This window comes from Eurytemora carolleeae, unplaced genomic scaffold (assembly GCF_000591075.1).
Source record: "Eurytemora carolleeae unplaced genomic scaffold, Eaff_2.0 scaffold229, whole genome shotgun sequence".
Classification (NCBI taxonomy): domain Eukaryota; kingdom Metazoa; phylum Arthropoda; class Copepoda; order Calanoida; family Temoridae; genus Eurytemora; species Eurytemora carolleeae.
Window position 1 is genome coordinate 72,062 of NW_019396144.1, and position 12,112 is coordinate 84,173.

General features: G+C 37.1%; 1 protein-coding gene across 2 annotated transcripts; it reads left to right on the forward strand.

Moving 5' to 3' along the window:
* The first annotated feature begins 23 nt into the window (after positions 1 to 23).
* On the forward strand, positions 24 to 12,068 carry LOC111696298 (uncharacterized). Of its 2 annotated transcripts, none has more exons than XM_023465867.1 (7): positions 24 to 91; positions 2,381 to 2,593; positions 2,882 to 2,977; positions 3,219 to 3,398; positions 3,849 to 3,971; positions 5,197 to 5,336; positions 8,657 to 12,068. In XM_023465867.1, exons 2-7 carry the CDS (start codon positions 2,411 to 2,413, stop codon positions 11,691 to 11,693), a joined length of 3,759 nt encoding a protein of 1,252 aa, XP_023321635.1. In that variant the 5' UTR covers positions 24 to 91; positions 2,381 to 2,410; the 3' UTR covers positions 11,694 to 12,068. The 2 variants fall into 2 exon arrangements, with proteins under 2 accessions (XP_023321635.1, XP_023321634.1); XM_023465866.1 differs by lacking the exon at positions 24 to 91 and adding an exon at positions 1,529 to 1,689.
* Positions 12,069 to 12,112: the final 44 nt, after the last annotated feature.

Consider the following 12,112-nt stretch of genomic DNA (forward strand, 5'->3'; position numbering starts at 1 on the left):
AACATGACGTCTATAGTATGATATTATTAGGAACGAGAATTGTTCAAGTAAAAAAAGAATGAAAGCTAAGAAGAAGAAATATTAGATTAAGGTAGGGCTCATGCGGATCTAACAGTTCGGTTCTTTTCCAAGTAAGCTGTAACTTTTAGTTCAAATTTGACCTGTAAAGCATGAATTTTCGCCCTTGCTTCATGCATATACGTTTCACGGTGTACTAAGCCAGTGGGGTCGTTCAAATAAGCCTAGAATTACGCCGGGTACTGTGAAAAGTCTGAACGCGCCATGGGAGTTGTAATAGTTAGCCCTCTGACGAGACAAAGCCAAGAAAATTGACCCCTGTCGTATGCTAGTACGTACTGTACCATAGGATCGGGTCAGTACATGCTGTTATCTGGCAGGCCGGTACAAACTGGGCAGGTCCTGTTCGAATTCAAATTTACTACGGTCCAGAGTGAATGAAAAAAGTATTAAGTAGACAATAACGTAAGTTAAGTTGTTTTTTAATCTAGACCAACACGTAATATAAATATTCAAATAGAAAAACCGAATGCATCTCGCCCTGGTTGGTCCAGCTTGTGGGCTGTCCACAAACCATAAAAATATATTTTAAAAATTCACATCTCAGCGTGTTTTTACACAAAACAGTTTCAACAGAGTCTAAAACCACATTGACCGAACTAGGTATCCACAACGTAAAGTTTTAACAGAGTCTAAAACCACATTGACCGTACTCGGTATCCACAACGTAAAGTTTTAACAGAGTCTAAAACCACATTGACCGAACTCGGTATTCACAACGTAAAGTTTTAACAGAGTCTAAAACCACATTGACCGTACTCGGTATCCACAACGTAAAGTTTTAACAGAGTCTAAACCACAAAGTCTGGACTCGGTATCCACAGCGTACAATTTTAACCCTAAACACATAAATACCAATTTGAACCTATATCAAATGTTTATAACATTAAAACATTGCTATACAGTAGATTTATTCAGTTTTATAAAAGTTCGTCTGAAAGTTGGAAGTTCGGTTCAAAACTGTAAATCTGAAAAAAGACTAGAACAGTTCTACGGAATAATTTAATTTAATATTGTTCTACATTGTGGACTTGATATGTCCAACCTCAGCAAAAATTTAATCAAACATAATTTGAAATATGAAGATATATCAGTAGATCAATGTTGAAGAATTCAAATTTTGTTAGAACTTTCAAATGCCAGGTCTAATGAGCTTTTTATCAACGGATTTGAAAACAATGAAATTGTTGATTTTATAAACATTTTATGTTCTGACTAATTTCATCTGCATCATATATAAATAATTGTTTTTATAATAATAACTCTTATATATCTTATATATCATAACCTTTGTGCACCAAAAGAAATNATAATTGTTTTGACAACAAATAACATTCTTTCAAATATTATGCTGTTATATTTAGAGTATTACGGCTTACCTCAGGTTTAAAAACAATAATATTTGCTGCTTAAGTTTTTTGTTTACTTAATATTCTAGAAGATTTAATAATTCACAAGGATGTAATGAAAGGAAAGTTATTTCAGAAGTGTACACATCTTTTGTACTGCAGTGTACTGTCTCTGGACGGTAATGTAAACACAAGACGGTGTCAAAGCCTGGCATGGGATCCAAATTTCACATAAATAATCAATGAAATATTCTGGTCATAGGTAATTATTATATGAATTATCAAAATTATCAAAATTTAATGCTTTTAACCTCCTCGGATACTAAACGAACACTGATGCATCTATTCTTGTTTACAAATTCCGCCCAAAGAGAACTGGTTTCAATATGTACGCAAAGTATACACGACTGCAATTAACTTTCTTTGCCTTACATTCTTGATAATTCATATCTTTTTATCACAAACATTGGATACAATATTGTTCATTATGGTACAGGGGTTTCCATTTTATTCTAATATATTATAACTTTTAGAAATTAAAAACCAAAAACCAAAATATGAACAAATCTATCCCTAAAAGCAGCAAAGAAGTAGGTTTAACATGCGGAAAATTGTTTGATAAACGATGATATTTAATATTCTATGGAATTGGTGCGGTTATAGAATTGGTCTGTAAACATTCCCAGCAAGTCGCAGCTATCTCAGTTTTAGCTTTTGTAGAGTGTAGAGGGATTTTTAGCTGGTTACGTTAATTTAAGAACGTTTTCAACGGTTTTTCATTTAAGAAATGTTACGTTAATTTAAGAACGTTTTCAACGGTTTTTCATTTAAGAAATGTTACGTTAATTTGAGAACGTTTTCAATGGTTTTGCATTTAAGAAATGTTACGTTAACATTTCCGTCACGGAATTAATCCAGATGTAAGAAAATTATTAGATTTTTTTATTTTTCAGTTATGCTGACGGTGGATAATTTTTCCTGGAATGAATCTTCCCTCCCTTTCATCTCCCTTCCCTCCCCTCCACCTCCCCATCCTTATCTTTCTTCTCCTCCTCCACCAACATGTTCTCGAGGTGGGAGGACACGCGAGGCTGATGGATCCTCCGTCCAGAGCCTCAATGTGGAGACTGGGATATGATAATCCGGCAGATTTCAACGATCATCAGGTACTGTAGAGAGTAGAGGCGTTTACAGGCTAGGAGGGCCTTGGGTAATGCAGGAATTGAGTCTTTGCCACAAACTCTGTTTATCTCTGATATTTTAAACTTAGATCGTTTGATCCAATAGAATGCATAATTTGAAATTCTAAGGTCAACTACATTTGGTTGCGAAGATGTAGGGATTAGAAAATTAGAGTTTGTGGCAAAGCCTTCATTCATTTTTACAAATTTTAAGACTTTATCTAATCATGATGCAGCCAAGACGAATTTTGTTAGCGGACCCTTTAATTCTAGGGTTACTGTGGAGGATTTAAGCATCAGTGGGGTCGGTTGGGAGGAAGGTGCGGGATATGCGGAGATCCGGCAGATTCATGGCCTAGGCATCATGAGGTAATCTTCTTTGTCAAAATTTTTAAAATAAAATCTAAAATATTAATCCAAAAATAAGGGGAATTTAAATTTGAAAATAATAAGTTTTTTTCTTGAATATTAAGGATATCTCACTCATCTTTCAAGTTTAATCTTTTGTGTATAACTTTAAATCGATGGCTCGGTGCCTACAAAATGTAGATAAACACAGGAAAAAAACTATTTTTTCCCATCTAATTTTACTTAAGATACATGTATTCAGGCCCCTGGTGGTAGGTTTGCGAACGGTTTGATTACCAGGAATTATTCTCCGGGAGAAGATATCACAGTAAAGGTTGATGTAACAGCAAACCATAAAGGTTACTTTACCTTCAAACTCTGCTCTAACAATAACACTCTACAGGATCCCAGACAAGACTGCTTTGACAGAACCATTCTCCAGGTACGATAATATACACTAGGGTACAATTTTTATATATTAAACCATTAGCTCCTAGCGGAGAGAACCTTGCAACCCACTTAACTTAGTTTTATATCAGATAGTTCCTAGCGGAGAGAACATTGAAACCTACTTAATCTACTTTTCGATCAGGTGGTTCCTAGCAGAGAGAAGAGGTACTACTCGACAACCTTTAAAATAGTTTTTCATCAGGTGGTTCCTAGCAGAGAGAAGAGGTACTACTTGACCACCTTTAATCTAGTTTTCCATCAGGTGGTTCCATGCAGAGAGAAGAGGTACTACTCGACAACCTTTAATATAGTTTTTCATCAGGTGGTTCTTAGCGGAGAGAAGAGTTACTCCTTGACAACCTTTAATCTAGTTTTCCATCAGGTGATTCCTAGCAGAGAGAAGAGGTACTACTTGACAACCTTTAATCTAGTTTTCCATCAGGTGGTTCCTAGCGGAGAGAAGAGGTACTACTTGACAACCTTTAATACTGGAGTATTCACGCTTAAACTTCGGTTACCTTCAGACACGTGGTGCACACAGTGTATACTACAGTGGACATATACGGTAAGTGAACTTATTTTTTAAAAAGTTACCAGTTTCTTGATTTGGGAAAAATCCCTTTTTTGCCTTTTTTTTGGCAATCAATAGTTTTAGTAGTTTTTTTTTTCAAAGAAATAATCAGGTTTATAACTGTAGGGAGATAGTTACTCCCGCCGTTTACCCGCATCTGGTAGATGTTGAATAAAATCTAAATTTGTGCTATTAAAGCCGCGCGATCCACTTAACTTAAACTCTTAAAACCAAGTTAAGAACATTCCCGTGGTTCTCCCGAGTTCCGCAATAAAAATTTGAGGCAAATCGGTCTAGGGGTTCCTGTGCTATGATCGGACAAACAAGCAGAGATTAAAAATTTATATACATAGTTCTGTAGCAGGAACAGGTCCCTTAATTTTACATGTTTAAACTGGAAACAGTCCCTTTATTCTATATGTTTAGACAGAGAACAGTTCTTTATTCTATAAGTATAGACAGGGAACATTCCCTTTATTCTATATGTGTAGACAGGGAACAGTCCCTTTATTCTATATGTGTAAGCAGAGAACAGTCTCTTTATTCTATATGTGTAGACAGGAAACATTCCCTTTATTTTATATGTGTAGACAGGAAACATTCCCTTTATTCTATATGTGTAGACAGAGAACAGTCCCTTTATTCTATATGTGTATGCAGAGAACAGTCTCTTTATTCTATATGTGTAGACAGAGAACAGTCCCTTTATTTTATATGTGTAGACAGGGAACAGTCCCTTTATTCTATATGTGTAAGCAGAGAACAGTCTCTTTATTCTATATGTGTAAGCAGAGAACAGTCTCTTTATTCTATATGTGTAGACAGAGAACAGTCCCTTTATTCTATGTATGTAAACAGAGAACAGTCTCTTTATTCTATATGTGTAAACAGAGAATAGTCTCTTTATTCTATAGATGTAAACAGAGAATATTCTCTTTATTCTATATGTGTAAGCAGAGAACAGTCTCTTTATTCCATATGTGTAAGCAGAGAATAGTCTCTTTATTCTATATGTGTAGACAGAGAACAGTCCCTTTATTCTATATGTGTAGACAGGGAACAGTCTCTTTATTCTATATGTGTAAACAGAGAACAGTCTCTTTATTCTATATGTGTAAACAGAGAACAGCCCCTTTATTCTATATGTGTAGACAGAGAACAGTCTCTTTATTCTATATGCGTAAACAGAGAATAGTCTCTTTATTCTATATGTGTATAGGCTGGGAATAACTGGGGTAACTGTGACGAGGGTGGGACGGGGCTCGGCTGTGGTCCACAAGAAACCTTCCGAGCCTGCTCAGATATATCTATACTTGGTCAGGCTCGTCTTAACCAACCCTTCCAGCTCAACCCTCTCAAGTGAGTATGTATATACAAAACATGCAACTTAATCAATCTTTAAAAAGATGTAGGATTGGATGGGGTTAGATATTTGAAGATAAGTAAAGTGAAGGGGGCATTCCCCCCCCCCTCTCCAAATGTTCAATAATTTTTCATTGCACATTTTATTAGACCCGCTCTTTTTTCGTAAAATGTAAAATTGTTTAAATTTCATGTTCATGTCGTAGGATGAATTAGCATTTTGGGGTATTTCAAAATTGTAGAAGAGTTTGCATTATTGAACAGTATTGTATTTTCCAAGTCATCGGATTGAATTAGAAATGGAAAAGCCAAATATTTCATTCATTTTCTTCAGAATTCAGCTCAAAGGGAAGATTATTGAAGAAATCCCTCCTAACACGCTTTATCCCAAATGCACCAAATCTGACGTGTCTATCAGAAAGGAATTGAATCTTTGCCACAAACTAAAATTCCAATCCTTATAACTTTGCAACCTGAATGTTTAAACCTTTCATATCTTAAGTTTGGATTGTTTTATTAAATAGAATTCAAAGTTATGAAATTTATAAGGTCCCCGACATTGGGAGGTCGGGATTAGAAAATCCCATTTTGTGGCAAAGACTCAATGTATATATGTGTAGATTCAAAATTTACAGATATCTAGAGATCGTTAAATGATTTTATAACCGATTTATTGGTTTATGTCTACAGGAAATACCTAGAATAGAACGAAAACTTTATGGCCTAATTCTAATTCATATTTAAATTTACCACAAACCAATTCCTTAATTTGTTAGTTTACACTTGATTAAACTAAAAACTTCTACACTTGATACAACAGTCCGTTTGTTTTATACAAGAATGAGAACGGTTTGCGCATTATACAGTTACGCACTGTCATGAGAAAACATTGATTACTATTCAGTTCTCCGAAAATACATCTTCCCGGCAAGTGACAAAACAAGCTGATTTTAGTCGGCTTGTTTGGGCGGTGTCAGGCCGATTCTGCTTGGCCTGATACGGTTCATTTTTCAGGGTGGACTTGGATACTAGACATCAGTACTCTGCTCCTATCTATGATACTGATACTGATCAACAGATGGATATTGTACAGGAGTATCAAGGGATACCAGGATACTATGATGGATACAAAGAGAACGAGAGCTTTATAAACGGATATCAGAATATCCTGGCAGATGGATATAGGGATGATAGCCATATATCACGATTTCCAGGAATAAAGGACGGATACATTGAAGATCAGGGTTATCCGGATATCAAAGATCAAGGATATGGTTACAATGAGGGCAAGAGCTATGGATATCCTGGATATATGATGTCACAAGCTGAAACTCCAAACAAGAGAAATCAAACCGAACCTATTCTGAACCCATCCAAGCTCCCTCCATACTTTTATATTTCTAACAGAGATTTTTTTAACGGATTTAAAGATCTAGATTTTAATTTAAGTAGTTCGGAGTTTAGTTTAAAAGATCTGTCAAGACTAGCAAATCTTGATATCTATCAAACTACAAGAGAGGCTCCAACTCCAACCCCGTCGGGACGTATCCCCTATCCGTCATATAGACCGGAGTACACTTCGACTCCGTCCTTCCAACCTCTTCCTTTTAAACCCAGAGTTTATCTACCGAGCTCGACTATCCGACCAATCACTGATTCAGGGCAAATTAGAGGAACACTTTCCAATCTAAGTTCTGTTCCACCCAGAGTTAACACTTCTCTCTCCTTTACTCCACCCCGTATTTACAATACTACTCCCCGAAACCAGTATGGGAACCGTATCTACCCTAATAATCCGATCAACCCCCAACTACCAGTTACCAGAGGCACCCAGATACAACCCTGGTTGCATCCTCAGCTCTCGGATCAGTTCTTTACCGTTAAATCTAAATCCTTGAGCTTTGGACTAATCCTCGTTCCGTCTCCGATCCTCATTATTCTAGTTTTTACAATCAGAGTACTCTGAGTTAAAATCAACTGGTAAATAATTCCCCCTTAGGCTTCCATTGTTTTATATTATATCCAATACGAGTATACAATTCAACTCAACTGTTTGGTATTTTGGTTATAAAATGTTTAGGAATATACTGTGTCTTGTTGCATTGTTTTAAAACACAAACCCAATTAACTTAGTTCTTATATCACGTTTTCCTTATGTTCTTTGTTAAAACAAATTTAAACCACAGGGCTTTTGATATGGTTCAAAAACAGATTTCATAGGATCTCCAAGGGAAGGAGGGGGGGGGGCTTTGGACTTCCTTTTAACCAAATTAACATATAAGAAAAATTTTATGGAATACGAGTAATAGACTTTGTACTAGTAAAAAAGGTTTTTTTACGAAAACGGATTTACAAATATAATGATCTTAAAAATATTCTCGTTAAACCGGCCGCTTTTATTCTTTTTAATCTTCTTTTGAAAACCCCGAAAAAAGTGGATTTTTTTATGAAACGTTAAATGAAAACTAAAATATACAGGAAAAAATTGTCTGCAGTCTGTTAGATCAAATAATCTAAGTTTGAAATATCAAAGGTTTACACCATCAGGTTGCAAAGATATAGGGATTAGAAAATGTGAGTTTGTGAAAAAGACTCAATTCTTTAAATAAAAGGGACTGTAAACGTAATTTCAAGTGTCCTTCTATTGATTGAGTGTCATGTAAAAAAGTAACTTGCGCATTTCTTAAATTTAAGAATCAATTGAGACATTATCAGAATTAAAGTCAGAAACAAAATGACGTTAAAGGGACTGTAAGAGTAACTTCAAGTAAACCTCCATGCAACGATGTCAATGCTTGATTCACAACGGTACTATTAATTACGCTTGGTCTAATCAAGAATAAATCATATTTATGATTTGGAAATAATTTTTCTTATTTGAATGCTGGGTCACTTTAGGTTACACTTACAGAATACCTACACTCCTTTAACTTCAAGGAACCGGGCATGTGCCTCTTTGAATAGAGAATTATTTAAATTTACGACGACGATCCCTTTAAAGATCCATGGCGACTGCCATGTTTAAGAAGAAAACCTTCATTATTAATAAATTCGTTAAAATTAAACGGATGGAAACTATTTTTTTTAAATCGGACAATTTAGTTAGTTTTTATGCCTAGCCTAACTTAACTTAGAACAACCATGTTTTTGAATTTAAGGTTGAAAACCTTCCTTGAAATGATATGGTGTGTGTGTGTGAGGGTAATTAAATCAGGATTTATGTTTAGTTTATGGTTATTTATAATTGATATTTTATGAACCTACTCCGCAGATGATACTGCTGTGTGAGAATATTCTTTAATTCTTCTTTTTTTCAGGACGATCACCACCGAGTCACGGGCTCCAGACGTTCTTGTTGATGATCTATTCAAACTCAACTCAACCCAATCCTCGGAGAACGCTATCGGAGATGAGAGCTCCGGGTCTAGGAAACCTATTCCGTTTCTTATCAGGAACACAACAGCTCTGGGTATGCCCATATCGATTGGTTCTCTCCGAGCGGTTGAAACTCCATCAATTCCGTCCTCGTTCAACACATTCCTACATAGGCTCCCACCTCCACAGAGGTTCGTGTTCGAGGCTCGTCAGGTACTACCTGGAGATGTGGTTGATCCTTATGAATATTTACGTTCTCTCTTCCGTGGAGAAGATGTTCTTTCGACTAAAGAGATGCCAACCTTTGCAGTACCTAGAGTCTCAGATTCAACCAGAGAAACTTTCGGAGTTCATAAACACGGGGGGACATCCTACACCACCAGGAGTCCTCAAGGATTTAATCCTTGGTTGAAAACGAGTCAAGAAAAATCAACCCGTCCCACGGCCCCTGCTTCATTAATAAACCGTCCTACAACTCCCTCATCATTCTTCGGTAGTATAGGACACTCCAGTAAAGGAGAAGACGAAAATATCATAAAACAACCTTTACCCGTTGGTATGCTTGGAACACCTGTTCCAGACTTTTTACATTTCCTTGCAAACCCTGCTAGCAATCCGTCTTCTAGTCATGATAACCTGGCAGTGTTACAAACAGCTGGAAGAAGTGTAATTAAGCAGATTGATCAGGATAATTATCAAACTAGGTTTGTAGAAACCAAGACGTTGTACACTACAAGGGCTCCGAGCTTTACTCCGCTACCAGCTGTCCCTGATAACTTGATGCCTGGAATAGATCTAGATCCAATCCAGAGTTCTCCGTCCTTCTCCTTCCAACCTGCAGTTCCCGTTAACTCTAGGATACCCAAGTTTGAAACAAACATTGATCCTGATGAGAGAGAAAACAGGTTCACTAGTTTCACAAGTTCTCAAGACTTAAGCTTTGACCGTGACAAGGAAGAAGCTTTAAGGGTATTTCGTGAAAAACTCATAGTCGGAAGAAATTCAGCAGTTATGACTGAAAATAATGATCTTGATCAATCCGAAGCTCTTAGGAAATTACGCGAAAAGCTTATTGCCGGGAGAAATCTGGCAACTACAGCTGTAAATAGTGATCTTGATCAATCTGAAGCTCTCAGAAAACTACGTGAAAAACTGATAGCTGACGGAAATTCAGTTACAGCAACAGAGCAGGAACAAAATGATTCTGAAACACTGAAAAATCTACGCCAAAAACTCTTGGCTGGCGGAACTCCTGCAATTCCATTGGAAGAAACTATGGTTGATCAATCGGAAGCATTGAGAACTTTGCGTGAAAAATTATTGGCTGGCGCCACACCTGCGACCTTTCCGGTGGAACATCCAACCTTATCTCCGTCCAGAGAATCCTTGATAAATGCTGAAACTGAAAGAGGGGGTATACTGTCTGTGGAGAAAAGTAATTTTGGCCAGCTCTCCGTAACCCCGACGGAGCAACCGAGATCTATTTTTACAACCGTAAGATCTCCAACTCAGCGTGCCAAGGTATTGAATATTCTTCAACAATTACTTATTTCAAGACAAACTACTACTATGACAACAACAACATCACCGCCAACAACAACTACAGAACCAACAACGGCAGCAAGGCCACCTAGCTTGAGGTTTGAAGAATTTAACCTTCCTTCGATTCGAATGATTCCGGTGGATTTAACCCCTCCTCCTCTACCCCCGAACGTGACTCCCGGTACCCCCATTCATCCTCATTCTCCGTTCCCGTTTATAGAACCTCCACAAAGAGATCTGATTAGTTCAAACCTCTTCTTACCTGACAGGTTAGAGATGGTTACCCCGTCCTCAACTCTTTATCCAACATCTCCCTTTCATAAGATTGAAGCTCCGAAGCTGAATCTGGAGTTTCAGGATCCGTCCCTGCAATTCTTCCCAACTCCAGGAGGAAGTCCAGACTTTTTAAACGGAGTTTTATCCGATCCAGGCTCATTGGATGTTCCACGGAGAGCTGATCACCCTACACAAGAACCAAGAGGAGGAAAAGAACTGATAAACCACAACGATTCTAAATATTTCACTCCACGACCAGGACTGGAAGCTCCACCTTCTATTTATCCTGTTCCTAGAACAAGAATGATTGCTCCGAAGTCCCAACAAACCGCTCTGTTTCGGAGATTAAGCATAGATGGACCAACAGAGAGCAGTCTTACTCCACTTGAAATATTGGCTAAGGAGACGGTTCCTAAGTTTAAACCGGATACCAGCTTCTTTGGTACACCTAGAGCTGTAGCTGAAGAGAACCAAACCCCGTTAGAGTCCATCCTATCAGATTTGAAGGGTTCCAATACTGACTATATATTCAAGGATACGGATCCGGTTCAGAGAACCCGATATCAGAGACAGTTTCCAAACAATCCACCAGCTCTCACTTTTCAAAATAATTTACCAAAAACTCAAACAGAGATAAATCCATCCCATGAAGATAAACCTAAAAGTCCAATAAATACGCACCTCAGCCAGTATGATGAACTACCCGGAGTTAAGACTGGAACCACAGCAGTAGGTCTGGTAGAACATAGAGATGGAAACCAACCTCTGTTTCATGTTCCTATCTTTACAACTCCTATTCCAAAGAACGGCAAGTTTATAAATCTAAACTCTAACCCCCTGACACGGATTCAGAAAGCAGTAGAAAACTTCCAATCCAACCTACCTTCTCCAATAGAGGGATTTAACGCAGTCAAGAACGCAATATCCAACTCTCTAGGTCTACCCTCTATTCCAGTTCAAGGTGGTACCAGAGCCTCAGCCATAGTTTCAAACTTTAAAGAGGTCCCACGTCCTCATCCCACTCAGAGAAGTGTTATAGGTCGTCCCCTAGATACGTTCCCTCGGTACACCAAGATGTCAAACTATGTTAACAGTTCAAGTCCGGATAATATTCCGGTCCTAGTTCTATATATTTCTACCTTTATATTGGGCATTATTTAAACCATTATGATAACTTAAACATACAGTGATAGCCAGAAAACTCTGAAATAGGAAGACGACTTTTAGACTCGAGTTCTGACTTTAAATAGTCCAAGGATCATGAAACACCGTAATTGTGCAATGTAGACAGATCCATTTCACATACTTAGTAATAAGTGTCTAATAAAACTATTGGCTTTGTAACAACACAACTTCTTATAAATATAACTATAAAGCCGTCCTCCTATTTTGGAGATTTCACTGTACTTACATAAATTCTATTTCAAACTGCAATAACTATATAAATGCAAAATCTAAATCAAAACTGTTAAGTTTGCTTTATAAAATACTCTCAATAGCTCACTCGTAAACTCTGTTAAATGTTCAATGTTACATAATCAATAGTTATTTATTAAATCTAATTTATAAAAATATCCATT